Genomic DNA, 2,381 nt, shown 5'->3' on the forward strand with positions numbered 1-2,381 from the left:
TGCTTCTTTGGCTCCACAAACGTCACCTTGCCCTTATCCTTATCAGTCCTAGTAATAGGGGGCCGAACAGGGGGGTGCGCAACAACTGCAGGAGGAGGAGGAGGAGGAACCGTAGCACACTGATCATAAGAATGACCCAAGTGTTTACAAGAGAAGCAAAAAATTGGCCGCTTCTCATAGATAACTGTCTGCCAGAAGCCACGGTTACCAGCACGCTCAATCCAAACCCTGTCGGGCAACTTATGCCCCAAGTTCACCTCAATGCACACCCTTGGCTCACTAGGTCGTCTCAAGTCGGTGGTGGCCTCATCAATTCTCAAGGGCATTCCTATTACCCTAGATAAGGCGAAAAGGAACCCCTTCGCACGTAAATGTACTGGAAGCAGAGGGAACGATACCCATACGGGAACTATCGGAGTCTCTTGCTCAGGTGTAAAGTCACATGTCCACTTAAGGACTCTCATCGGACAACCATCAATATACCATGATGGTTTAAGAAAAAGCCTGCTGTGATCCTCCTCATGTGTAAGGTGTATAAGAATGTGTGTTGTGTCGATCAATCCCACCTCGAAACAACCATGGAACCCAAACTTAGAAAAAATCTCACGTACCTTCCTCATGGTTGGCTTGCGATGTGGAAATTTCCCCACAAGTGTATACTTGTAAGGATCAGCGAGTGTAGCCTCCTCGGACTCAGTCAAAACTATTGCCGACTCACCCATATGTATAAAGGCTTCTTTAGCAGCAAACCCAGCAGTGGAAGAGTCATCTATACCCTGTATAACCGATGCAAACGACTTTCGTGAACTCCGTTCAGCTTGAGACAGGCCAGAAACTGCAGTAGCATAGGTCTTTCGGCCCTGGTTGAGCACTGTCTGGGCCTCATGTGGAAAAAACGATGATGGAATTGGGTCCGTAACAAAATTCCCCACATTCTGGTGAAGTGTCACCGGCGCGTGACCACCACGCGCCGGCCGTTGACCGGCGGCGATTTTCCAACGGTGTCAGAAAATTATGATTTTCACAGGCAGATGCAGAATTTCATTCTGATCATCACGGTATGTTTCGTTTTCTGAAACGAGTTCAGGATTGGCCGGAATCTGCGATTTTCCGAGCGACTGGCCGAAAATTGCGATCGCCGGTGAGGGCGCGTCCGGAGTCGGAATTGGATGATTTTTTAGTCGAAGGTTCGCCTTTTCATGGGTAATCTGATGGTCAGGCGCGTGTCGCTGTTTGAGCTCTGTGGAAGGATTAATTGAAAAATCAATTCTTGGCCCCTCGGGATCCGATCTGTCAATTTTGGGCGATTCGGAAGAAATCTCTACCACCCCCAGGGTTTTCGACCCTTCTGGAATCATTGGTGATGGTCCCAGACCCTGATTCAATGCGTAGGGGGGGTGTTTCGACGACCTTGGAATTCGTGCCATGATTTTTCAAACTCAGATCTATTGAGTTGGGGGATGAATCTGATATTGGTGTTATAGGAGATGTTTGGGTGGTTGTTGGTGATGATTTTCCACCATTTAGAGTGCTACAATCCGGTGGTTTTGGTGGTGGATCAAGTTTGTTGGAGTTTTGGAGGTTTTCTCCCATTCTAGAGAGAAGGGAGAGCGTTTTGGAGGTAGAGAGAGAAAAAGAAATTGGTTTAGAGTTTAGGGTTTGGGGTTTGGGGTTTAGGGTTTGGGGTTTGGGGTTTAGGGTTTTTTTTTTTTTTAAGCAAATACCACTAGTGTGGTTTATTTTATATAATGAAAAGCGGGAAAACAAATAGAGGAGGGGGGCATGGACCTGACCTCCAGAAAATGTAAATTGTAACAAATATTTGAAGATAAAATGCAATCACAGTAAACAAGACACGAACAAAAACTAATGAAAGGGACTCAAGGGTATTCCCGAGGGTAAATCTTTGGGTGGTAGTACATAGACATTGATCGAGTCATGCGTCTGGTTTGAAACATTTCCGGATCATAGTAGTCTGCGATGTCTGGCTCGCTCGTTGGAGAGGGGTCTCGCCTGCGTGTAGGAGCCTGCATTGTTGATAAGTACTGTTCAGATGGTGGTGCACTGAATGTCGGGCGAAAAGCGGGTGCATCTGATCTCATTGTACTAGTCATAGGTGCGTCTAATCTCATGGTGTTCTTTGCTACGACATCTGAATCGTGGGAGATTGACCTGCTTGCTGTAGGGACATCGTCTTCCGCATTTTCCATATAGTTTCCAAGGCCCATGCCATCCATGTCTCTCTGTATATGTTCTTTCACCTTATTGTGTGTAGGAGCTGTGATGGAAGGACTAGGTGAAGGTGTCTGCGTAGGAGTCTTACTCACAGAAGGTCCCTCTCCAAAGAGCTTAAAAACCAAGTCCTCAATAGCAAATCTCAT

At 46.7% G+C, this 2,381-nt stretch overlaps 1 protein-coding gene across 1 annotated transcript in view; it reads right to left on the reverse strand.

Annotated features, from left to right (window-relative positions):
• The window catches only part of LOC111390770, a 13,956-nt gene extending 11,575 nt beyond the window's left edge, over window positions 1–2,381 (reverse strand). Inside the window, exons 1-3 of the mRNA XM_023015878.1 lie at window positions 1,921–2,381; window positions 1,411–1,594; window positions 1–875 (exon numbers count right to left, since the gene is read on the reverse strand). Coding sequence (XP_022871646.1) covers window positions 1–875; window positions 1,411–1,594; window positions 1,921–2,381 — 1,520 coding nt within the window. The remainder of the gene's footprint in view (window positions 876–1,410; window positions 1,595–1,920) is intronic.

This window comes from Olea europaea, unplaced genomic scaffold (genome assembly GCF_002742605.1).
Source record: "Olea europaea var. sylvestris unplaced genomic scaffold, O_europaea_v1 scaffold713, whole genome shotgun sequence".
Taxonomy (NCBI): Eukaryota; Viridiplantae; Streptophyta; class Magnoliopsida; order Lamiales; family Oleaceae; genus Olea; species Olea europaea.